A 23783-nucleotide genomic window follows, 5' to 3' on the forward strand; every position below is an offset into this window, starting at 1 on the left:
GTCCCAGCACGGTCACGCCACTGTTATTATTACCCAGGTTGACATTCGTGCACTGGACTACTCTGCAGCTGGAGGAAACCACATCCCCCAGCATGCTACAACATCATCCTGGTCTAATCCGGCTCACACAGCTGCTGGTTGGTGCAATGTATCAGTACCGAAAATCCCCTAAATTATACACAAAAGACTTTGCAAGCAGGGATGACAAAATTAAGAAGTGAAGCACTAATTCGAGTATATGGGTGTGAGGGACGTTAATAGCGAGGATGGGCGGTGGTCACCGCTGTGGTTTTGTGACAGTAGCTTGATGACCATACATAGTAAGCCGTGGCCTTGAGTGGTGGTCAAGCACAAGCTATGTACTATTTGTAACCCTCACTTTGGTTAAGAGGTGGGGGTCTTACTAATGCCTGGTCGAACGGACGGTGGGAACGGAGGAGAAAATACATCTAGAATCATAACATTTCTGCTAAATCTAATATATCATACCCGTGTCTGTCTATTTTATATCCATATATCTATTTGGGCAGAAGTATATGCCCCCCACATTACTCTACCGGAGCTTTTCTGACCTCCCGCTCTATATCCATAGACGTTAATTTAGAGTTGGCCCCTCCGCAGCTGTAACAGCTCCCACTGGGAAAGATTTTCACATGATTGTGGAGGGTTCTTTGGGAATTTTTGAATAGTCAGACACCGTTCTTATTCGTCCCAACAATTTTCAATACGGTTGAGGCGTGGTCAGTCAAGTTCTCGCCTGTGTTGGCCCAGGACTAGGCTTTGTCTCCTTCTGCTATGTCTGGCTTCATTTGTACTAGTCCATGCCGGGCTATTGTAGTTACCGGGCAAACACCTCTATGGTCATCATGGAAGACCTTCTAAGGCCAGCTGAGGCAGCCACTATGCTGAAGCTCCAGCCAGGTTCCTGAATATCTCCTGCTCCTCTTTTATGTCTGTCCTCCTGCACATAGTGCTGTTCTGGTCTTTGAACATGAATATTTGGATACTCGCTCAACTCTAGTTATACAAGGAGGTCAATGCGACTGAAGGAAAAACCCAAATTCAATGATTGAGACGTAGGCCCAATACTTTTTATCTATCTATCTATTTACAGTATCTATCTATCCCTCTAATCTATCTATCCATCTATCCCTCTATCTATCTATCCCTCTATCTATCTATCTATCCCTCTATCTATCCCTCTATCTATCCCTCTCTCTATCTATCCCTCTATCTATCCCTCTATCTATCCCTCTATCTATCCATCTATCCCTCTATCTATCTATCTATCCCTCTATCTATCTATCCCTCTATCTATCCCTCTATCTATCCCTCTATCTATCCCTCTATCTATCCATCTATCCCTCTATCTATCTATCCCTCTATCTATCTATCTATCTATCTATCTATCCCTCTATCTATCTATCCCTCTATCTATCTATGTATCCCTCTAATCTATCTATCTATCCCTCTAATCTATCTATCTATCCCTCTATCTATCTATCTATCTATCCCTCTATCTATCTATCTATCTATCCCTCTATCTATCTATCTATCTATCTATCTATCCCTCTATCTATCTATCTATCTATCTATCTATGTATCCCTCTAATCAATCTATCTATCTATCTATCTATCTATCTATCCTTCTAATCTATCTATCTATCTATCCCTCTATCTATCTATCCCTCTATCGATCTATAACTATCTATCCCTCTATCTATCTATCCCTCTATCTATCTATCCCTCTATCTATCTATCCCTCTATCTATCTATATCTATCTATCCCTCTATCTATCTCTCTATCCCTCTATCTATCTATAACTATCTATCTATCCCTCTATCTCTCCCTTTATCTATCTATCTATCCCTCTATCTATCTATCTCTCCCTCTATCTATCTATCTATCTATCCCTCTATCTATCTATCCATTATCTATCTATCCCTCTATTATTCTATCAGACATTGTATATTAGGTTGGTTTTGCCCATCATCTTTTGCATTACTGCTAGTGATGGGTCCCGGGATGACGTCCTTCTTCAGGCCATTTTCTTCTGCCCACCATTTGTCCTGGCTTCTGGCTCATTTTCTATGGGGAAGGTGCAGATCTCTCCAGGACTGAGCCTTTGTATTGAGGAGCTGATGCTGAGCTGTAACATTTCAGCTCCTCACCTGATCTTCAAAGCCGGCAGTGAATGTTGATTCATGATTGTGAATAATCCGGCTCCTTAATCCCGACAGACCGGTCCTGCAGGTTTTTTGAGAAATCTTAAAGCCAAGACCACACACGTTATTCCTGATCGCGTAATGATTGCAGATGGATGTCAGCACATGGCTGACTTCAGGCCTAACCCCGCCACAGACACAGCCAGGCCTGAACTGACGGCTATGGATGCCGGTTGTCTAGTGACCACGTGACTTCCTGTCCCGGTGACCACGATTTAGGTTCCAAAGAAGACACTTTCCCTCTCTAAACCACAGATTTGTTTTTAGTTCTCTTACATAGCAGAACAAGCCACCTATAATTATGGCCGCCATTATATCGCCCCTATTCAGGACGAGGAACGGGCATGGTTCAGTGAATTCTGTGCCTACATTGTAGTACTTCATTTCTCCTGTGGAGGTGCTGCTGAGAAATTAAACACATATTTCCATAGTCTGTCTGTCTTACAGCTGTCATAGTAGGCAACACTTCTCACTTTGCTTGGACAATCCCTCGAATTGGACCAAAAAGGGGTGGAGCTTAACAAATCATGGCCAAAAGTGGACTATTGAGGGCATTACAGGTCCCCCCTGGGGTCGGGGATTCAATTTCTATCTTATTTCTAAGTATCTATTTATCTGTCTGTGTTTATGGACGGGATTGAAATGCGTTGGTCCATAAAAGTGGGAATCTGTGAAATCTATCTCGTATCTTGTAATCTGAAGGACTTCTGTCTGCCGATCTATCTGTGTTTTGGCTAGACGAGGACAAGCAGTTGGCAGACTATCCTGTAAGAACAAAAGGATCGGCCATGCTGAAGTCCAACATGCCCGATCCCACTGTCTGCCGTTGGGCGAGAGTCAGGTCAATTCCATATACTCCCCGACCTCTCCACTCTGCCAATCCCTTCACTGGCTTCCCATTGCCCAACGACTCCAGTTCAAAACACAAACCATGACATACAAAGTCATCCACAACCTGTCTCCTCCCTACATCTGTGACCTAGTCTCCCGGTACTTACCTGCACGTAATCTTCGATCCTCACAAGATCTCCTTCTCTACTCCCCTCTCATCTCCTCTTCCCACCATCGCATCCAAGATTTCTCCCGTGCCTCCCCCATACTCTGGAATGCTCTGCCTCAACACATTAGACTCTCGCCTACCTTGACAAGCTTCAAAAGGAACCTGAAGACCCACCTCTTCCGACAAGCCTACAACCTGCCATAACCCTCAGTCTGTGCGGCGCAGTATCAATCAACTCTACCCTAACCTACTGTATCCTCACCTATCCCTTGTAGACTGTGAGTGTCGCGGGCGGGGAGGAGGGTGTCAGCACACTACGCTCACCCCTTCTGCTCGGGTCCGGCGGCTGCTGCTCAGTGGTGGCTCGAGCGGTGGGCCGGATCCCGGGGGTTTCTCGAGCAGCACTCCTCGCCTGTGAGTGAAAGGGGGGATGTAGGGTGTGGGGATGATTATTGTCCGTGACGCCACCCACGGTTGTGGTGATTTCACCACCGCTGCTCAGTACAGGGGTCCCGGGGATGGTGATGCGGAGCAGCCAGGTGTTGTGTTGCCCCTCCGTGGGTAGGGGTTGGTGATCCCGGGGCCCGGTGATGGTTTGTGAGGTGCAGGGCCTGGTGGGCGCAGGGACGCGGGGGCAGCGCTGTGCCTTGCGGCACTGTGGTACACACTCAGTTTGAGACGTGGACACAATTTTTACGGTAAACCAAACGGCTGGTAAGACGGTCCCACGGACGGCTGCACTTGCTCTCCCGGTAGGTGACGGTGATGTCCCTCTTCCTTGCACCTTGGTGTACTTTTTGGTTGCGATGGGTCCCCACCGGTAACCCGCTCCCCGGCTTCAAGCTGGACCGGGGGAGCTCTACTCTTTGCCCGCAGGCGCTGGCCCTAAGAAACTGGTTCCTTTGCGGTGGCGGTGTTTCTCTCACACTGGCTGAGCTGTTGCCTTCAATCGGGACTTGGTTGTTGGGGGATCTACGTCCCCTTCACTGACGGATTCGGCAAATTATGGCGACTCCAAGCCTTGCCGGGGTCCGAGAGGCCCCTGCCCTGGTGCTGACTGTCCTTCGGAACACTGCTCCAGACCGCCGGGCACACAGCCTACGGGGTCCTTCCAGGAACTTCCAAACGGTCCCCCTCCAGACAGTCACCGCCGTTGCTGACCTTGCTGACCTGTCCTGCACACAGCTGGACTACTTCAGGCTTTTGCACGCTCTTTCTGTTCTGTCGCCTCACTTGCTTTCCTCCTTTTCCACTTTTCTACTTTCACTTTCATTTTCTTAACTCCTCTACTTAGCTCCTCACTCCTGCTCCTCCCTGAGCTATCTCTGTTGTTCACTCCTTCATGTCCCTCACTGGACTGCCTGGTTTCTCCCGCCTCCAGAGCTGTGAACTCCTCGGTGGGCGGAGCCAACCGCCTGGCCCACCCCCTGGTGTGAATCATCAGCCTCTGGAGGAAGGCAACAAGGATTTTTGGTTAGCTTAGATGTTCCTACCTGGGATGTAAGGTGTGGTGGTGTGTGACCTGTGTCCCCTGGCTTGCCCAGGGCGACACATGAGCCCTCATGGGCAGGGACCTCTCTCCTCCTGTACCAGTCTGGGCCTTGTATTGTTTATGATTATTGTACTTGTCCCTATTATGTACACCCCTTTCACATGTAAAGCGCCATGGAACTGATGGCGCTATAACTTGGCAATATCGTATGTGGGGGTACCAGCCAACTGATTGTTTGGGAAGATGGCGATTGGGCATGTTCGATTTCGTAATTGACGATCTCATCATTTTCCGCCGACCGACGTGTACGGGAGAGACTGCCAAGATGGCTGCCAGCCGAACATTCAGCTGACAGCTATCTAATGTGTACGGTAGGCCTTCAGATTCGGCCGCCATTGGCGTTGGTGTCTCTGACGAGCCTCCGTTCTGTGGGACGGTCACACAAATATGATTATTTTGGTTTTAGTGATGGATGCGGGTGTACACCCCACAGATAACCCTCGGGTCACAGGTCACATATGTAGTTTGCCCAGATCAGGACTAAATAAACCTCAGGCTCCAAATATTTGTCTTCTAGTTCTTCTACTGACAAGTGGTGACTGTGAGGACAGGAGATAGGGGAGGAGGTCACCGCCTAATCTTATCAGTCAGTGTCACTGCAGAGGGTGGGCTTCACTGTCCCCAAAATCAGACATGACAGATAAAGCAACCGGACCTCCTGGAGTTACTGCCTAACACTATATACTGTCCTATACCTCTGACTGTAATAACACAGCGCCACCTAGTGGCCCCATCACCGTGAAAATCTCCATTTTTTTGAAAATTTGCCTTAATTCAACAATGATGTTTAGAGTTGTAGGCGGCTTTAAATCTAACACTTAAAGGGCCGGGACGTGTTTTATTTTTTTGCACTATCTGCAGCACTTTGCACTTTGGGCTCCGGATTTATGGCCACGTGTTAATGAATACAGGACGCGGAGCATAGTCCTCGACCACTCGAGCTTCTCTCCGGTCGCCGGACAGGGCCCCCCGGTATATGGCGGTTCTGTTATAATGGCACTGGTCAATTATAAAGAGAAAATGCGAAGGTTTTCTAAATCCTTAAAGGGGAAGAACCAGCAATTCTATAAAAGAGTCAAAGAGGTAAGTAAGAACCGTATGGGTTAATATTTTCACCCCCTCATCGCAATGAGGCTACTGAACGACACTTGATATACCTGTTCTGAAAAGTGTAGGTTCTCTGACGTTTCCATTCACTGACAGCAAGCAGACATGGAAAGTTTGAGAAGTTTTCACAAGTCTTGGAAAGTTTCCAAACTTTAGGAGAAATTCTTCAGCGCCTCTAAGTGGGCTGTAAGGGTTAACGCCGGTTGGGCCGGATTCGCACCGGATCCTTCTCCTCTGCCTACGCTTCCAGGCTCCTAATAATATGAGACAGGGAACTGCGGAGGAGGCGAGCAATCGGCTGATTAATCTCCCAGCTCCCTCAGGCTGGGAAGCCTCAACACCCCAACTGTAGCCTCCCCCCAAATTCTGCTCCATGGGAAAAGGAGGCCGGCCACCCCCATCACTCCTTCACCTCCAAAAAGCCCCTGGCGGACCCCGAGCCCCCATCCCCTGCCAAGACGATGAGCGAGAATGGCCGTGGAGCCCCCCAAATAACATAAGAGGGGTCTCCTACTCAATGTAGATACACAAATATACCCCATATATCACATTATTGTCAAGATCTCTGCTAGCTGTCAGTGAATGGAAAAAGTACTCCTCCATTCAGAGGCCGCTAAGCCTTTATGGACTCCCCACAGCTGAAGGGTTGGTACAGTGTACAGCACTGAACGAATCAGCCTGTGCTGAGAGTTTGTTACAATGTATCAGTGCGGGACCCAAAGGGATATCCAGACCACATACAGGTCTGAACAGGGGTTCTGACTCCTTCACTGACAGCAAGCAGAGGGGTAGAGAAAGCCCAGATGGAGGATTAGAGGTGCTTAGCCCACACACTGGTGATGTGCCAGCGGTGTACACCGCCCCCCCACCATGATGTAAGGGGGACCCCCGCCTCTCAGCTGGAGCTATATGGGCCTTCTGTCAATGACATCAGGACGCTCTGATAAGGGCCAGATCCGGCCAGTGAGATCTGACACGTCAGGAGGCTGTGTGTAACGCGATTCACATGGCTGCGGCCATGTGCATCCACTTTACTCATCACCAGGGTACAGGGAGAGGCCGGCAATCATTAATGATCACAGCAGCACAGAGGATTTCAGCAGAGGGGTGTGCCACACCGAAAGTTACATAGTGGAAGAAGAAGGGTCTAAAAGCAGCACAGAGTATTTCAGGAGAGGAGTGTCTCAGACCTAGAGTTACATAGTGGAAGGAGAAGGGTCTAAAAGCAGTACAGAGTATTTCAGGAGAGGGGTGTGCCAGACTGAGAGTTACATAGTGGAAGGAGAAGGGTCTAAAAGCAGCACAGAGTATTTCAGGAGAGGAGTGTACCAGACTGAGAGTTACATAGTGGAAGGAGAAGAGTCTAAAAGCAGCACAGAGTATTTCAGGAGAGGAGTGTCTCAGACCTAGAGTTACATAGTGGAAGGAGAAGGGTCTAATAGCAGCACAGAGGATTTCAGGAGAGGAGTGTCTCAGACCTAGAGTTACATAGTGGAAGGAGAAGGGTCTAAAAGCAGTACAGAGTATTTCAGGAGAGGGGTGTGCCAGACTGAGAGTTACATAGAGGAAGAGAAGAGTCTAAAAGCAGCACAGAGTATTTCAGGAGAGGAGTGTGCCAGACTGAGAGTTACATATGGAAGGAGACGGGTCTAATAGCAGCACAGAGTATTTCAGGAGAGGAGTGTGCCAGACTGAGAGTTACATAGTGGAAGGAGAAGGGTCTAAAAGCAGCACAGAGTATTTCAGGAGAGGAGTGTGCCAGACTGAGAGTTACATAGAGGAAGAGAAGAGTCTAAAAGCAGCACAGAGGATTTCAGGAGAGGATTGTGTGGAACGTCTGGGAGCCCACAGCGTGAGGGATAAGGAATGGATGAAGTAGGGTCCACAGCAGTACAGAGTATTTAAGGAAAAGGTTGTGTGGATCTTAGGAGTTGCATACTGAAAGGCACAAGGTCCCCCAGCAGCACAGTGTATTTCAGGAGAGGAGTGCGCAAATCTAGTGGGAGGCCACAGCGTGGTTGCGGGTTAAGTAGTACATGGAATAGGGTCCACAGCAGCCCAGAGGATTTCAGGAGAGAAGTGTGCCAGACAAAGTGTCACATAGTGGAAGGAGAAGAGTGTAAAAGCAGCACAGAGTATTTCAGGAGAGGAGTGTCCCAGACTGAGAGTTACATAGAGGTTGAGAAGAGTCTAAAAGCAGCACAGAGTATTTCAGGAGAGGGCTGTGTTAATCGTATGGGAGTACACAGACTGGGAGTTGCATAATGAAAGGTGCATGGTCCCCTAGCAGCACAGAGTGTTTCAGGAGAGGAATGTTGACTACTGAAACTGATGTAATATAAGGAGCCTAGTGTTGTAGAAGCGCAGACTATTTTAGGTCACATAGTGAAAGGCGTAAGGTCCACAGCACAGCGAGCGCTCATCTAGCCTGAGAATTACATAGGGGACCATCCATAGCAGCACAGAGTATGTCAGGAGAAGAGTGTGTTTATCTTGTGGAAAGCCACAGACTGAGTCACATAGTGGATGTGCAGGTTGTCCTCCAGCAGCACAGAGTGTTTCAGTATTTGGTCTTGCAGAGGGTTGATGCCATTAGGGCTCGGTACAGACATTACGTGGCTATATGCCGTGGTGCTCGTTATTGCCCCCTCCACTGTGGCTGACAGTACAGGTAGAGCGGTGGTGACAGGTGCGATGATGAAGTGTCACCTCTCGACCCCTGAATGCAGCAAGTCCCAGCAGCTCCTGAACGCGTGGGATAATCTCCGGGAAGAAGGGCAAATTACCACAGAGGATTTGTGTACAGGCGACTGACACCCAGCGAAGGCTGGCAGAGCGGGGAAACCTGCTGCCCCGGTGGGCAAGTCTCGGCTTGAGCTTTTTTTCTCCAGTTTTTCACCTCATTTATCTGCCTCCATTACACATTGCAGTCGGAGCGGTCTATAAACCTTTCCAAATTGATAATACAATGTAATATCGGCATCTGTGAGGATTTTAGTTCTGCTGCTACTGGGAAAGCTGGGTGACAGGTTGTATAGGACTTACCCAGCTTTCCCAGTCTCCTGAATGGCAAATATGTCTGACTACTAAGTAATCTTCCTGATCACCAGGGTGTAAAGAGTTAACATGCTGGAGATTTTTCAGCAAGTCACTCGCCTGCTTCACCTGTAGCCCCATGTCTCTCTCCAGCTTCACCTGTAGCCCCATGTCTCTTCAGCTTCACCTGTAGCCCCATGTCTCTTCAGCTTCACTTGTAGCCCCATGTCTCTCACCAGCTTCACCTGTAGCCCCATGTCTCTCTCCAGCTTCACCTGTAGCCCCATGTCTCTCTCCAGCTTCACCTGTAGCCCCATGTCTCTCTCCAGCTTCCCCTGTAGCCGCATGTCTCTCTCCAGCTTCCCCTGTAGCCCCATGTCTCTCTCCAGCTTCACCTGTAGCCCCATGTCTCTCTCCAGCTTCCCCTGTAGCCCCATGTCTCTCACCAGCTTCCCCTGTAGCCGCATGTCTCTCTCCAGCTTCACCTGTAGCCCCATGTCTCTCTCCAGCTTCCCCTGTAGCCCCATGTCTCTCACCAGCTTCCCCTGTAGCCGCATGTCTCTCTCCAGCTTCACCTGTAGCCCCATGTCTCTCTCCAGCTTCCCCTGTAGCCGCATGTCTCTCTCCAGCTTCCCCTGTAGCCCCATGTCTCTCTCCAGCTTCCCCTGTAGCCCCATGTCTCTCTCCAGCTTCACCTGTAGCCCCATGTCTCTCTCCAGCTTCCCCTGTAGCCGCATGTCTCTCTCCAGCTTCACCTGTAGCCCCATGTCTCTCTCCAGCTTCCCCTGTAGCCGCATGTCTCTCTCCAGCTTCCCCTGTAGCCCCATGTCTCTCTCCAGCTTCCCCTGTAGCCCCATGTCTCTCTCCAGCTTCACCTGTAGCCCCATGTCTCTCACCAGCTTCCCCTGTAGCCCCATGTCTCTCTCCAGCTTCCCCTGTAGCCCCATGTCTCTCTCCAGCTTCACCTGTAGCCCCATGTCTCTCTCCAGCTTCCCCTGTAGCCCCATGTCTCTCACCAGCTTCCCCTGTAGCCCCATGTCTCTCTCCAGCTTCACCTGTAGCCCCATGTCTCTCTCCAGCTTCCCCTGTAGCCCCATGTCTCTCACCAGCTTCCCCTGTAGCCGCATGTCTCTCTCCAGCTTCACCTGTAGCCCCATGTCTCTCTCCAGCTTCCCCTGTAGCCGCATGTCTCTCTCCAGCTTCCCCTGTAGCCCCATGTCTCTCTCCAGCTTCCCCTGTAGCCCCATGTCTCTCTCCAGCTTCACCTGTAGCCCCATGTCTCTCTCCAGCTTCCCCTGTAGCCGCATGTCTCTCTCCAGCTTCACCTGTAGCCCCATGTCTCTCTCCAGCTTCCCCTGTAGCCGCATGTCTCTCTCCAGCTTCCCCTGTAGCCCCATGTCTCTCTCCAGCTTCCCCTGTAGCCCCATGTCTCTCTCCAGCTTCACCTGTAGCCCCATGTCTCTCACCAGCTTCCCCTGTAGCCCCATGTCTCTCTCCAGCTTCCCCTGTAGCCCCATGTCTCTCTCCAGCTTCACCTGTAGCCCCATGTCTCTCACCAGCTTCCCCTGTAGCCCCATGTCTCCCACCAGCTTCACCTGTAGCCCCATGTCTCTCACCAGCTTCACCTGTAGCCCCATGTCTCTCTCCAGCTTCACCTGTAGCCCCATGTCTCTCTCCAGCTTCACCTGTAGCCCCATGTCTCTCTCCAGCTTCACCTGTAGCCCCATGTCTCCCACCAGCTTCACCTGTAGCCCCATGTCTCTCACCAGCTTCACCTGTAGCCCCATGTCTCTCACCAGCTTCACCTGTAGCCCCATGTCTCTCTCCAGCTTCACCTGTAGCCCCATGTCTCTCTCCAGCTTCACCTGTAGCCCCATGTCTCTCTCCAGCTTCACCTGTAGCCCCATGTCTCTCTCCAGCTTCCCCTGTAGCCCCATGTCTCTCTCCAGCTTCCCCTGTAGCCCCATGTCTCTCTCCAGCTTCCCCTGTAGCCCCATGTCTCTCTCCAGCTTCCCCTGTAGCCCTATGTCTCTCACCAGCTTCCCCTGTAGCCCCATGTCTCTCACCAGCTTCCCCTGTAGCCCCATGTCTCTCTCCAGCTTCCCCTGTAGCCCCATGTCTCCCACCAGTTTCACCTGTAGCCCCATGTCTCTCACCAGCTTCACCTGTAGCCCCATGTCTCTCACCAGCTTCCCCTGTAGCCCCATGTCTCTCTCCAGCTTCCCCTGTAGCCCCATGTCTCTCTCCAGCTTCACCTGTAGCCCCATGTCTCTCTCCAGCTTCACCTGTAGCCCCATGTCTCCCACCAGCTTCACCTGTAGCCCCATGTCTCCCACCAGCTTCACCTGTAGCCCCATGTCTCTCTCCAGCTTCACCTGTAGCCCCATGTCTCACCAGCTTCACCTGTAGCCCCATGTCTCCCACCAGCTTCACCTGTAGCCCCATGTCTCTCTCCAGCTTCCCCTGTAGCCCCATGTCTCTCTCCAGCTTCCCCTGTAGCCCCATGTCTCTTCAGCTTCACCTGTAGCCCCATGTCTCCCACCAGCTTCACCTGTAGCCCCATGTCTCTCTCCAGCTTCACCTGTAGCCCCATGTCTCACCAGCTTCACCTGTAGCCCCATGTCTCCCACCAGCTTCACCTGTAGCCCCATGTCTCTCTCCAGCTTCTCCTGTAGCCCCATGTCTCTCTCCAGCTTCACCTGTAGCCCCATGTCCCTCTCCAGCTTCACCTGTAGCCCCATGTCTCTCTCCAGCTTCACCTGTAGCCCCATGTCTCCCACCAGCTTCACCTGTAGCCCCATGTCTCCCACCAGCTTCACCTGTAGCCCCATGTCTCTCCAGCTTCCCCTGTAGCCCCATGTCTCTTCAGCTTCACCTGTAGCCCCATGTCTCTCACCAGCTTCACCTGTAGCCCCATGTCTCTCTCCAGCTTCACCTGTAGCCCCATGTCTCTCTCCAGCTTCCCCTGTAGCCCCATGTCTCTCTCCAGCTTCCCCTGTAGCCCCATGTCTCTCTCCAGCTATCCCTGTAGCCCCATGTCTCTCTCCAGCTTCCCCTGTAGCCCCATGTCTCTCTCCAGCTTCCCCTGTAGCCCCATGTCTCTCTCCAGCTTCACCTGTAGCCCCATGTCTCTCTCCAGCTTCCCCTGTAGCCGCATGTCTCTCTCCAGCTTCCCCTGTAGCCCCATGTCTCTCCAGCTTCCCCTGTAGCCCCATGTCTCTCTCCAGCTTCCCCTGTAGCCATGTCTCTCTCCAGCTTCCCCTGTAGCCCCATGTCTCTCTCCAGCTTCCCCTGTAGCCCCATGTCTCTCTCCAGCTTCACCTGTAGCCCCATGTCTCTCTCCAGCTTCCCCTGTAGCCCCATGTCTCTCTCCAGCTTCCCCTGTAGCCCCATGTCTCTCTCCAGCTTCACCTGTAGCCCTATGTCCCTCTCCAGCTTCACCTGTAGCCCCATGTCTCTCTCCAGCTTCACCTGTAGCCCCATGTCTCTCTCCAGCTTCCCCTGTAGCCCCATGTCTCTCTCCAGCTATCCCTGTAGCCCCATGTCTCTCTCCAGCTTCACCTGTAGCCCCATGTCTCTCTCCAGCTTCCCCTGTAGCCCCATGTCTCTCTCCAGCTTCCCCTGTAGCCCCATGTCTCTCTCCAGCTTCCCCTGTAGCCCCATGTCTCTCTCCAGCTTCCCCTGTAGCCCCATGTCTCTCTCCAGCTTCCCCTGTAGCCCCATGTCTCTTCAGCTTCACCTGTAGCCCCATGTCTCTCACCAGCTTCACCTGTAGCCCCATGTCTCTCTCCAGCTTCACCTGTAGCCCCATGTCTCTCTCCAGCTTCCCCTGTAGCCGCATGTCTCTCTCCAGCTTCCCCTGTAGCCCCATGTCTCTCCAGCTTCCCCTGTAGCCCCATGTCTCTCTCCAGCTTCCCCTGTAGCCCCATGTCTCTCTCCAGCTTCCCCTGTAGCCCCATGTCTCTCTCCAGCTTCCCCTGTAGCCCCATGTCTCTCTCCAGCTTCCCCTGTAGCCCCATGTCTCTCTCCAGCTTCCCCTGTAGCCCCATGTCTCTCTCCAGCTTCACCTGTAGCCCCATGTCTCTCTCCAGCTTCCCCTGTAGCCCCATGTCTCTCTCCAGCTTCCCCTGTAGCCCCATGTCTCTCTCCAGCTTCACCTGTAGCCCCATGTCCCTCTCCAGCTTCACCTGTAGCCCCATGTCTCTCTCCAGCTTCACCTGTAGCCCCATGTCTCCCACCAGCTTCACCTGTAGCCCCATGTCTCCCACCAGCTTCAGCTGTAGCCCCATGTCTCTCTCCAGCTTCCCCTGTAGCCCCATGTCTCTTCAGCTTCACCTGTAGCCCCATGTCTCTCACCAGCTTCCCCTGTAGCCCCATGTCTCTCTCCAGCTTCACCTGTAGCCCCATGTCTCTCTCCAGCTTCACCTGTAGCCCCATGTCTCTCTCCAGCTTCCCCTGTAGCCCCATGTCTCTCTCCAGCTTCACCTGTAGCCCCATGTCTCTCTCCAGCTTCCCCTGTAGCCCCATGTCTCTCTCCAGCTTCCCCTGTAGCCCCATGTCTCTCTCCAGCTTCACCTGTAGCCCCATGTCCCTCTCCAGCTTCACCTGTAGCCCCATGTCTCTCTCCAGCTTCACCTGTAGCCCCATGTCTCCCACCAGCTTCACCTGTAGCCCCATGTCTCCCACCAGCTTCCCCTGTAGCCCCATGTCTCTTCAGCTTCACCTGTAGCCCCATGTCTCTCACCAGCTTCACCTGTAGCCCCATGTCTCTCTCCAGCTTCACCTGTAGCCCCATGTCTCTCTCCAGCTTCACCTGTAGCCCCATGTCTCTCTCCAGCTTCACCTGTAGCCCCATGTCTCTCTCCAGCTTCCCCTGTAGCCCCATGTCTCTCTCCAGCTTCCCCTGTAGCCCCATGTCTCTCTCCAGCTTCCCCTGTAGCCCCATGTCTCTCTCCAGCTTCCCCTGTAGCCCCATGTCTCTCTCCAGCTTCCCCTGTAGCACCATGTCTCTCTCCAGCTTCCCCTGTAGCACCATGTCTCTTCAGCTTCACCTGTAGCCCCATGTCTCTCACCAGCTTCACCTGTAGCCCCATGTCTCTCTCCAGCTTCACCTGTAGCCCCATGTCTCTCTCCAGCTTCACCTGTAGCCCCATGTCTCTCTCCAGCTTCCCCTGTAGCCGCATGTCTCTCTCCAGCTTCCCCTGTAGCCCCATGTCTCTCCAGCTTCCCCTGTAGCCCCATGTCTCTCTCCAGCTTCCCCTGTAGCCCCATGTCTCTCTCCAGCTTCCCCTGTAGCCCCATGTCTCTCTCCAGCTTCCCCTGTAGCCCCATGTCTCTCTCCAGCTTCCCCTGTAGCCCCATGTCTCTCTCCAGCTTCACCTGTAGCCCCATGTCTCTCTCCAGCTTCCCCTGTAGCCCCATGTCTCTCTTCAGCTTCCCCTGTAGCCCCATGTCTCCCACCAGCTTCACCTGTAGCCCCATGTCTCTCTCCAGCTTCACCTGTAGCCCCATGTCTCTCACCAGCTTCACCTGTAGCCCCATGTCTCTCACCAGCTTCACCTGTAGCCCCATGTCTCTCTCCAGCTTCACCTGTAGCCCCATGTCTCTCTCCAGCTTCACCTGTAGCCCCATGTCTCTCTCCAGCTTCACCTGTAGCCCCATGTCTCTCGCCTGCTTCCCCTGTAGCCCCATGTCTCCCACCAGCTTCACCTGTAGCCCCATGTCTCTCACCAGCTTCACCTGTAGCCCCATGTCTCTCACCAGCTTCACCTGTAGCCCCATGTCTCTCTCCAGCTTCACCTGTAGCCCCATGTCTCTCTCCAGCTTCACCTGTAGCCCCATGTCTCTCGCCTGCTTCCCCTGTAGCCCCATGTCTCTCTCCAGCTTCCCCTGTAGCCCCATGTCTCTCTCCAGCTTCCCCTGTAGCCCCATGTCTCTCTCCAGCTTCCCCTGTAGCCCCATGTCTCTCTCCAGCTTCCCCTGTAGCCCCATGTCTCTCACCAGCTTCCCCTGTAGCCCCATGTCTCTCACCAGCTTCCCCTGTAGCCCCATGTCTCTCTCCAGCTTCCCCTGTAGCCCCATGTCTCCCACCAGTTTCACCTGTAGCCCCATGTCTCTCACCAGCTTCACCTGTAGCCCCATGTCTCTCACCAGCTTCCCCTGTAGCCCCATGTCTCTCTCCAGCTTCCCCTGTAGCCCCATGTCTCTCTCCAGCTTCCCCTGTAGCCCCATGTCTCTCTCCAGCTTCCCCTGTAGCCCCATGTCTCTCTCCAGCTTCCCCTGTAGCCCCATGTCTCTCTCCAGCTTCCCCTGTAGCCCCATGTCTCTCTCCAGCTTCCCCTGTAGCCCCATGTCTCTCTCCAGCTTCACCTGTAGCCCCATGTCCCTCTCCAGCTTCACCTGTAGCCCCATGTCTCTCTCCAGCTTCACCTGTAGCCCCATGTCTCCCACCAGCTTCACCTGTAGCCCCATGTCTCCCACCAGCTTCACCTGTAGCCCCATGTCTCTCTCCAGCTTCCCCTGTAGCCCCATGTCTCTTCAGCTTCACCTGTAGCCCCATGTCTCTCACCAGCTTCACCTGTAGCCCCATGTCTCTCTCCAGCTTCACCTGTAGCACCATGTCTCTCTCCAGCTTCCCCTGTAGCCCCATGTCTCTCTCCAGCTTCCCCTGTAGCCCCATGTCTCTCTCCAGCTTCCCCTGTAGCCCCATGTCTCTCTCCAGCTTCCCCTGTAGCCCCATGTCTCTCTCCAGCTTCCCCTGTAGCCCCATGTCTCTTCAGCTTCACCTGTAGCCCCATGTCTCTCACCAGCTTCACCTGTAGCCCCATGTCTCTCACCAGCTTCACCTGTAGCCCCATGTCTCTCTCCAGCTTCACCTGTAGCCCCATGTCTCTCTCCAGCTTCCCCTGTAGCCGCATGTCTCTCTCCAGCTTCCCCTGTAGCCCCATGTCTCTCCAGCTTCCCCTGTAGCCCCATGTCTCTCTCCAGCTTCCCCTGTAGCCCCATGTCTCTCTCCAGCTTCCCCTGTAGCCCCATGTCTCTCTCCAGCTTCCCCTGTAGCCCCATGTCTCTCTCCAGCTTCCCCTGTAGCCCCATGTCTCTCTCCAGCTTCCCCTGTAGCCCCATGTCTCTCTCCAGCTTCCCCTGTAGCCCCATGTCTCTCTCCAGCTTCCCCTGTAGCCCCATGTCTCTCTCCAGCTTCCCCTGTAGCCCCATGTCTCTCTCCAGCTTCACCTGTAGCCCCATGTCCCTCTCCAGCTTCACCTGTAGCCCCATGTCTCTCACCAGCTTCACCTGTAGCCCCATGTCTCTCTCCAGCTTCACCTGTAGCCCCATGTCTCTCTCCAGCTTCACCTGTAGCCCCATGTCTCTCTCCAGCTTCACCTGTAGCCCCATGTCTTTCGCCTGCTTCCCCTGTAGCCCCATGTCTCCCACCAGCTTCACCTGTAGCCCCATGTCTCTCACCAGCTTCACCTGTAGCCCCATGTCTCTCACCAGCTTCACCTGTAGCCCCATGTCTCTCTCCAGCTTCACCTGTAGCCCCATGTCTCTCTCCAGCTTCACCTGTAGCCCCATGTCTCTCGCCTGCTTCCCCTGTAGCCCCATGTCTCTCTCCAGCTTCCCCTGTAGCCCCATGTCTCTCTCCAGCTTCCCCTGTAGCCCCATGTCTCTCTCCAGCTTCCCCTGTAGCCCCATGTCTCTCTCCAGCTTCCCCTGTAGCCCCATGTCTCTCACCAGCTTCCCCTGTAGCCCCATGTCTCTCACCAGCTTCCCCTGTAGCCCCATGTCTCTCTCCAGCTTCCCCTGTAGCCCCATGTCTCCCACCAGTTTCACCTGTAGCCCCATGTCTCTCACCAGCTTCACCTGTAGCCCCATGTCTCTCACCAGCTTCCCCTGTAGCCCCATGTCTCTCTCCAGCTTCCCCTGTAGCCCCATGTCTCTCTCCAGCTTCCCCTGTAGCCCCATGTCTCTCTCCAGCTTCCCCTGTAGCCCCATGTCTCTCTCCAGCTTCCCCTGTAGCCCCATGTCTCTCTCCAGCTTCCCCTGTAGCCCCATGTCTCTCTCCAGCTTCCCCTGTAGCCCCATGTCTCTCTCCAGCTTCACCTGTAGCCCCATGTCCCTCTCCAGCTTCACCTGTAGCCCCATGTCTCTCTCCAGCTTCACCTGTAGCCCCATGTCTCCCACCAGCTTCACCTGTAGCCCCATGTCTCCCACCAGCTTCACCTGTAGCCCCATGTCTCTCTCCAGCTTCCCCTGTAGCCCCATGTCTCTTCAGCTTCACCTGTAGCCCCATGTCTCTCACCAGCTTCACCTGTAGCCCCATGTCTCTCTCCAGCTTCACCTGTAGCACCATGTCTCTCTCCAGCTTCCCCTGTAGCCCCATGTCTCTCTCCAGCTTCCCCTGTAGCCCCATGTCTCTCTCCAGCTTCCCCTGTAGCCCCATGTCTCTCTCCAGCTTCCCCTGTAGCCCCATGTCTCTCTCCAGCTTCCCCTGTAGCCCCATGTCTCTTCAGCTTCACCTGTAGCCCCATGTCTCTCACCAGCTTCACCTGTAGCCCCATGTCTCTCTCCAGCTTCACCTGTAGCCCCATGTCTCTCTCCAGCTTCACCTGTAGCCCCATGTCTCTCTCCAGCTTCCCCTGTAGCCGCATGTCTCTCTCCAGCTTCCCCTGTAGCCCCATGTCTCTCCAGCTTCCCCTGTAGCCCCATGTCTCTCTCCAGCTTCCCCTGTAGCCCCATGTCTCTCTCCAGCTTCCCCTGTAGCCCCATGTCTCTCTCCAGCTTCCCCTGTAGCCCCATGTCTCTCTCCAGCTTCCCCTGTAGCCCCATGTCTCTTCAGCTTCACCTGTAGCCCCATGTCTCTCACCAGCTTCACCTGTAGCCCCATGTCTCTCACCAGCTTCACCTGTAGCCCCATGTCTCTCTCCAGCTTCACCTGTAGCCCCATGTCTCTCTCCAGCTTCACCTGTAGCCCCATGTCTCTCTCCAGCTTCCCCTGTAGCCGCATGTCTCTCTCCAGCTTCCCCTGTAGCCCCATGTCTCTCCAGCTTCCCCTGTAGCCCCATGTCTCTCTCCAGCTTCCCCTGTAGCCCCATGTCTCTCTCCAGCTTCCCCTGTAGCCCCATGTCTCTCTCCAGCTTCCCCTGTAGCCCCATGTCTCTCTCCAGCTTCCCCTGTAGCCCCATGTCTCTCTCCAGCTTCCCCTGTAGCCCCATGTCTCTCTCCAGCTTCACCTGTAGCCCCATGTCTCTCTCCAGCTTCCCCTGTAGCCCCATGTCTCTCTCCAGCTTCCCCTGTAGCCCCATGTCTCTCTCCAGCTTCACCTGTAGCCCCATGTCCCTCTCCAGCTTCACCTGTAGCCCCATGTCTCTCTCCAGCTTCACCTGTAGCCCCATGTCTCCCACCAGCTTCACCTGTAGCCCCATGTCTCCCACCAGCTTCACCTGTAGCCCCATGTCTCCCACCAGCTTCAGCTGTAGCCCCATGTCTCTCTCCAGCTTCCCCTGTAGCCCCATGTCTCTTCAGCTTCACCTGTAGCCCCATGTCTCTCACCAGCTTCCCCTGTAGCCCCATGTCTCTCTCCAGCTTCACCTGTAGCCCCATGTCTCTCTCCAGCTTCACCTGTAGCCCCATGTCTCTCTCCAGCTTCCCCTGTAGCCCCATGTCTCTCTCCAGCTTCACCTGTAGCCCCATGTCTCTCTCCAGCTTCCCCTGTAGCCCCATGTCTCTCTCCAGCTTCCCCTGTAGCCGCATGTCTCTCTCCAGCTTCCCCTGTAGCCCCATGTCTCTCCAGCTTCCCCTGTAGCCCCATGTCTCTCTCCAGCTTCCCCTGTAGCCCCATGTCTCTCTCCAGCTTCCCCTGTAGCCCCATGTCTCTCTCCAGCTTCCCCTGTAGCCCCATGTCTCTCTCCAGCTTCCCCTGTAGCCCCATGTCTCTCTCCAGCTTCCCCTGTAGCCCCATGTCTCTCTCCAGCTTCCCCTGTAGCCCCATGTCTCTCTCCAGCTTCACCTGTAGCCCCATGTCTCTCACCAGCTTCACCTGTAGCCCCATGTCTCTCACCAGCTTCACCTGTAGCCCCATGTCTCTCTCCAGCTTCACCTGTAGCCCCATGTCTCTCTCCAGCTTCACCTGTAGCCCCATGTCTCTCTCCAGCTTCACCTGTAGCCCCATGTCTCTCGCCTGCTTCCCCTGTAGCCCCATGTCTCTCGCCTGCTTCCCCTGTAGCCCCATGTCTCCCACCAGCTTCACCTGTAGCCCCATGTCTCTCACCAGCTTCACCTGTAGCCCCATGTCTCTCACCAGCTTCACCTGTAGCCCCATGTCTCTCTCCAGCTTCACCTGTAGCCCCATGTCTCTCTCCAGCTTCACCTGTAGCCCCATGTCTCTCGCCTGCTTCCCCTGTAGCCCCATGTCTCTCTCCAGCTTCCCCTGTAGCCCCATGTCTCTCTCCAGCTTCCCCTGTAGCCCCATGTCTCTCTCCAGCTTCCCCTGTAGCCCCATGTCTCTCTCCAGCTTCCCCTGTAGCCCTATGTCTCTCACCAGCTTCCCCTGTAGCCCCATGTCTCTCACCAGCTTCTCCTGTAGCCCCATGTCTCTCTCCAGCTTCCCCTGTAGCCCCATGTCTCCCACCAGTTTCACCTGTAGCCCCATGTCTCTCACCAGCTTCACCTGTAGCCCCATGTCTCTCACCAGCTTCCCCTGTAGCCCCATGTCTCTCTCCAGCTTCCCCTGTAGCCCCATGTCTCTCTCCAGCTTCACCTGTAGCCCCATGTCTCTCTCCAGCTTCACCTGTAGCCCCATGTCTCCCACCAGCTTCACCTGTAGCCCCATGTCTCCCACCAGCTTCACCTGTAGCCCCATGTCTCTCTCCAGCTTCACCTGTAGCCCCATGTCTCACCAGCTTCACCTGTAGCCCCATGTCTCCCACCAGCTTCACCTGTAGCCCCATGTCTCTCTCCAGCTTCCCCTGTAGCCCCATGTCTCTTCAGCTTCACCTGTAGCCCCATGTCTCCCACCAGCTTCACCTGTAGCCCCATGTCTCTCTCCAGCTTCACCTGTAGCCCCATGTCTCACCAGCTTCACCTGTAGCCCCATGTCTCCCACCAGCTTCACCTGTAGCCCCATGTCTCTCTCCAGCTTCCCCTGTAGCCCCATGTCTCTTCAGCTTCACCTGTAGCCCCATGTCTCTCACCAGCTTCACCTGTAGCCCCATGTCTCTCACCAGCTTCACCTGTAGCCCCATGTCTCTCTCCAGCTTCACCTGTAGCCCCATGTCTCTCTCCAGCTTCCCCTGTAGCCCCATGTCTCTCTCCAGCTTCACCTGTAGCCCCATGTCTCTCACCAGCTTCACCTGTAGCCCCATGTCTCTCACCAGCTTCACCTGTAGCCCCATGTCTCTCACCAGCTTCACCTGTAGCCCCATGTCTCTCACCAGCTTCACCTGTAGCCCCATGTATCTCTCCAGCTTCACCTGTAGCCCCATGTCTCTCTCCAGCTTCACCTGTAGCCCCATGTCTCTCTCCAGCTTCACCTCTAGCCCCATGTTTCACCCCATCTTCACCTGTAGCCCCATGTCTTTCACCAGCTTCACCTGTAGCCCCATGTCTCTCACCAACTTCACATGTAGCCCTTGTTTCTCTCCAGCTTCCCCTGTAGCCCCATGTCTCTCTCCAGCTTCCCCTGTAGCCCCATGTCTCTCTCCAGCTTCCCCTGTAGCCCCATGTCTCTCCCCAGCTTCACCTGTAGCCCCATGTCTCTCTCCAGCTTCCCCTGTAGCCCCATGTCTCTCTCCAGCTTCCCCTGTAGCCCCATGTCTCTCACCAGCTTCACCTGTAGCCCCATGTCTCTCTCCAGCTTCACCTGTAGCCCCATGTCTCTCTCCAGCTTCACCTGTAGCCCCATGTCTCTCTCCAGCTTCACCTGTAGCCCCATGTCTCTCACCAGCTTCACCTGTAGCCCCATGTCTCTCTCCAGCTTCACCTGTAGCCCCATGTCTCTCTCCAGCTTCACCTGTAGCCCCATGTCTCTCTCCAGCTTCACCTGTAGCCCCATGTCTCTCTTCAGCTTCACCTGTAGCCCCATGTCTCTCTCCAGCTTCACCTGTAGCCCCATGTCTCTCTCCAGCTTCACCTGTAGCCCCATGTCTCTCTCCAGCTTCCCCTGTAGCCCCATGTCTTTCCCCAGCTTCACCTGTAGCCCCATGTCTCTCTCCAGCTTCACCTGTAGCCCCTTGTCACTCCCCATCTTCACCTGTAGCCCCATGTCTCTCACCAGCTTCACCTGTAGCCCCATGTATCTCTCCAGCTTCACCTGTAGCCCCATGTCTCTCTCCAGCTTCACCTGTAGCCCCATGTCTCTCTCCAGCTTCACCTGTAGCCCTATGTCTCTCCAGCTTCACCTCTAGCCCCATGTTTCACCCCATCTTCACCTGTAGCCCCATGTCTTTCACCAGCTTCACCTGTAGCCCCATGTCTCTCTCCATCTTCACCTGTAGCCCCATGTCACTCCCCAGCTTCACCTGTAGCCCCATGTCTCTCTCCAGCTTCACCTGTAGCCCCATGTCTCTCTCCAGTTTCACCTGTAGCCCCAAGTCTTTCTCCAGCTTCACTTGTAGCCCCATGTCTCTCTCCAGCTTCACCTGTGGCCTCATGTCTCTCACCAGCTTCACCTGTAGCCCTATGTCTCTCCCCATCTTCACCTGTAGCCCTATGTCTCTACCCATCTTCACCTGTAGCCCTATGTCTCTCCCCATCTTCACCTGTAGCCCCATGTCCCTCTCCAGCTTCACCTGTAGCCCCATGTCCCTCTCCAGCTTCACCTGTAGCCCCATGTCCCTCTCCAGCTTCACCTGTAGCCCCATGTCTCTCTCCAGCTTCACCTGTAGCCCCATGTCTCTCTCCAGCTTCAACTGTAGCCCCATGTCTCTCTCCAGCTTCACCTGTAGCCCCATGTCTCTCTCCAGCTTCACCTGTAGCCCCATGTCTCTCTCCAGCTTCACCTGTAGCCCCATGTCTCTCTCCAGCTTCACCTGTAGCCCCATGTCTCTCTCCAGCTTCACCTGTAGCCCCATGTCTCTCTCCAGCTTCACCTGTAGCCCCATGTCTCTCTCCAGCTTCACCTGTAGCCCCATGTCTCTCTCCAGCTTCACCTGTAGCCCCATGTTTCTCTCCAGCTTCACCTGTAGCCCCATGTCTCTCTCCAGCTTCACCTGTAGCCCCATGTCTCTCTCCAGCTTCACCTGTGGCCCCATGTCTCTCTCCAGCTTCACCTGTAGCCCCATGTCTCTCTCCAGCTTCACCTGTAGCCCCATGTCTCTCTCCAGCTTCACCTGTAGCCCCATGTCTCTCTCCAGCTTCACCTGTAGCCCCATGTCTCTCTCCAGCTTCACCTGTAGCCCCATGTCTCTCTCCAGCTTCACCTGTGGCCCCATGTCTCTCACCAGCTTCACCTGTGGCCCCATGTAGCATACACCTTTTTAGGTCATTCCTTCTCTCCTTGAAACATTTCCATTGCTTGACCCCTCCCCCGTGTTTTCACAGGCCTTTGTTTATTGTTGTGCCGCCCTTTGGGAGTTGTAGTCATAGTTGAGACGCCATTTCCCACCTTGTCCGGTCACCACATCACCACTCTTACACTCCGTTTATAAATTCCACACGTCACTCCAATATTTGACGTGTTTCGGGCACAACGGGACATTTCTCCTTAGAAGCCTCTAGTGTTGACATTGATGGCTTGTGTTCCCACGCCGTGTCTGTATGAATGGAGAGGGAGCAGGTTACCACAAACCTGTCTACCACTTTCTCATGGTTTACTGACAACCATGCTAGGAGTAAAGTCAAGTTGTCACAAACCTTTCCCATCTATATATATAATTGCCTTATTCTGTCTGTCTGTCTTGCTCCAAAATTGTGTCCTTACGGTGACACAAAGCTGATTGGCCGCTGGGCTCGCCATGGCCCCGCCCCCCACACGGATTGGCCGCTCGCCCAGGCTGCGCCCCCACACGGATTGGCCGGCCACTCGCCCAGGCTCCGCCCCCCCACAGATTGGCCTCTCGCCCCGGCACCCTGCAGGCATTGGCAACTCGGCCACGCCCCGCCCCCCTCACGCAATGCACGCTAGCTCTGGCCCCGCCCCCCCACGCATTACCCGAACCGACACGGTCACGGAGCCACGACTCCCAGGTGAGTACTGTACCCCCGGGAGCCCACATCAGCGTACGCTGCCAACCCAGCCGACACATACCCTCGCATTGCTGGGGTTGCCGCCGTATGCTGGTGTGGGCTCCCGTGCGAGCGGGGGACGGGATACGCTAGTAACCATGGTAGCATAGTTACCAGCGCATCAAGGTCCTGCAGCGGCGGAACATACACACACACACACACACACACACACACATAACAGCACACACATCAGATCACACTCACTCTCACACACACCTCACACACACATCACATCGCATCCACACACTCACAACATCCTGGGATATCGCTTGCTTTTCGGCGGCGATACTGTGCAGTGAACTTCCAGGACCTGACCTCTCTTCTTCTTCTCTTAATGAGAATTGGCACATCCTGGAGAGGGATCCTGAATTGAAAAACATGACTGTTTCCAAACCATTAATTTCCTACAGGAGATGCCACAATTTGAGGGACTTGCTGGTCAAAAACAGATTAACTAGCAGAAATACATGGTTGGATAAACAATCTCCGAATGGCAACTTTAAATGTGGCCAATGCAGGTTTTGCAATCTGCACTTGACCGGCAAGTCCGTAAAAATTGGTGTGCATACACATTATATTAACCAATTCATATCGTGTAAGACAAAATTTGTAGTCTATGCAATAATGTGTCCCTGTGGG

General features: G+C 54.1%; 1 protein-coding gene across 4 annotated transcripts in view; it reads left to right on the plus strand.

The window, feature by feature from the left end:
- The window catches only part of QTGAL (queuosine-tRNA galactosyltransferase), a 231489-nt gene that overhangs the window by 178052 nt on the left and 29654 nt on the right, over nt 1-23783 (plus strand). Inside the window, exon 1 of one of the 4 annotated variants that reach the window (XM_075350783.1) lies at nt 5721-5861. The exons of the other annotated variants lie outside the window; for them this stretch is intronic. Coding sequence (XP_075206898.1) covers nt 5772-5861 — 90 coding nt within the window. The 5' untranslated portion in view covers nt 5721-5771. Of the gene's footprint in view, nt 1-5720; nt 5862-23783 lie in introns of those variants that run through there. 4 annotated transcript variants of the gene reach the window in all.

Source organism: Anomaloglossus baeobatrachus, chromosome 5 (genome assembly GCF_048569485.1).
Source record: "Anomaloglossus baeobatrachus isolate aAnoBae1 chromosome 5, aAnoBae1.hap1, whole genome shotgun sequence".
Lineage (NCBI taxonomy): Eukaryota > Metazoa > Chordata > Amphibia > Anura > Aromobatidae > Anomaloglossus > Anomaloglossus baeobatrachus.